A 909-nucleotide genomic window follows, 5' to 3' on the forward strand; every position below is an offset into this window, starting at 1 on the left:
TCCAATGCGCTCAGTGTTACAAGGCTTTCAAATTCAACACCATCTGAAGGAACACGCCAGAATTCACAGTGGCGAAAAGCCGTTCCAGTGCGTCAAATGCGGTAAACGCTTCAGCCACAGCGGCTCCTACAGCAGCCACACGACATCTAAAAAGTGTTTCACATCTGGAGTTACATTTTCCGGTACAACATCCGGTTTTACATCCGGTTTTACATCCGGTATCCCAACGAATTACACCGGAACCCTACCCAACCTAAACGGCAATACCATCTTGAATAGTTTAAACAATGGTTACCCGGGTAGTTACAAAATGACTGAAAGTCATGGTACTCATGGGAATTTGGTAGGCGGTATTAATGAGGGTCTAGTCGGTACAAGCCACATGAATCAGTTGGGTGTCAATTTATTATACGGGGCCGATGGCAATCAGGTAAGCTCAACTCAGCACAACGAAAACAACATTAACTCCTACAACAACAACATTAACAACAACAACATTAACAACAACAACAGCACAACGGCACATGTTCAACAACAACTGCAACAAAACCGAAAAATAATCACTGTTGTCAACGCAGATGCGACCGGCAGAAAAAGAGTTGTCCTGCAACCAAATATCTCAACACAACAACAACAACAACAACAACAACAAACACAACAACAAAAAGTAAATCCCAACGGTTTACTTCAACAACAACAACAACCCAAGCCGATCTTGATCATTAAGGCAGTTAGGAATGGAGTAGGATTGCTCATAACATCCATCCAAGATGTTGAGAAAAATCAAATTCTAGTAGAAAAATCGGACAACAATGTTGATAACAACATCAACAACAACAGCAATAACAACAACAATAGTAATAACATTACCACCAACACTACTAGTAACAACATCAACAACAACAACGA

At 41.0% G+C, this 909-nt stretch overlaps 1 protein-coding gene across 1 annotated transcript in view; it reads left to right on the forward strand.

The window, feature by feature from the left end:
* HELRODRAFT_184649 (hypothetical protein) overlaps positions 1-857 on the forward strand; it is a gene marked incomplete at both ends in the record, with an annotated part of 2,712 nt that extends 1,855 nt beyond the window's left edge. The window contains one exon of the mRNA XM_009015821.1: positions 50-857. Within this exon, the coding sequence (XP_009014069.1) occupies positions 50-857 (808 nt within the window). The remainder of the gene's footprint in view (positions 1-49) is intronic.
* Between the last annotated feature and the right edge of the window lie 52 nt (positions 858-909).

Source organism: Helobdella robusta (assembly GCF_000326865.2).
Source record: "Helobdella robusta unplaced genomic scaffold HELROscaffold_1677, whole genome shotgun sequence".
In the NCBI taxonomy this organism is placed as follows: Eukaryota; Metazoa; Annelida; class Clitellata; order Rhynchobdellida; family Glossiphoniidae; genus Helobdella; species Helobdella robusta.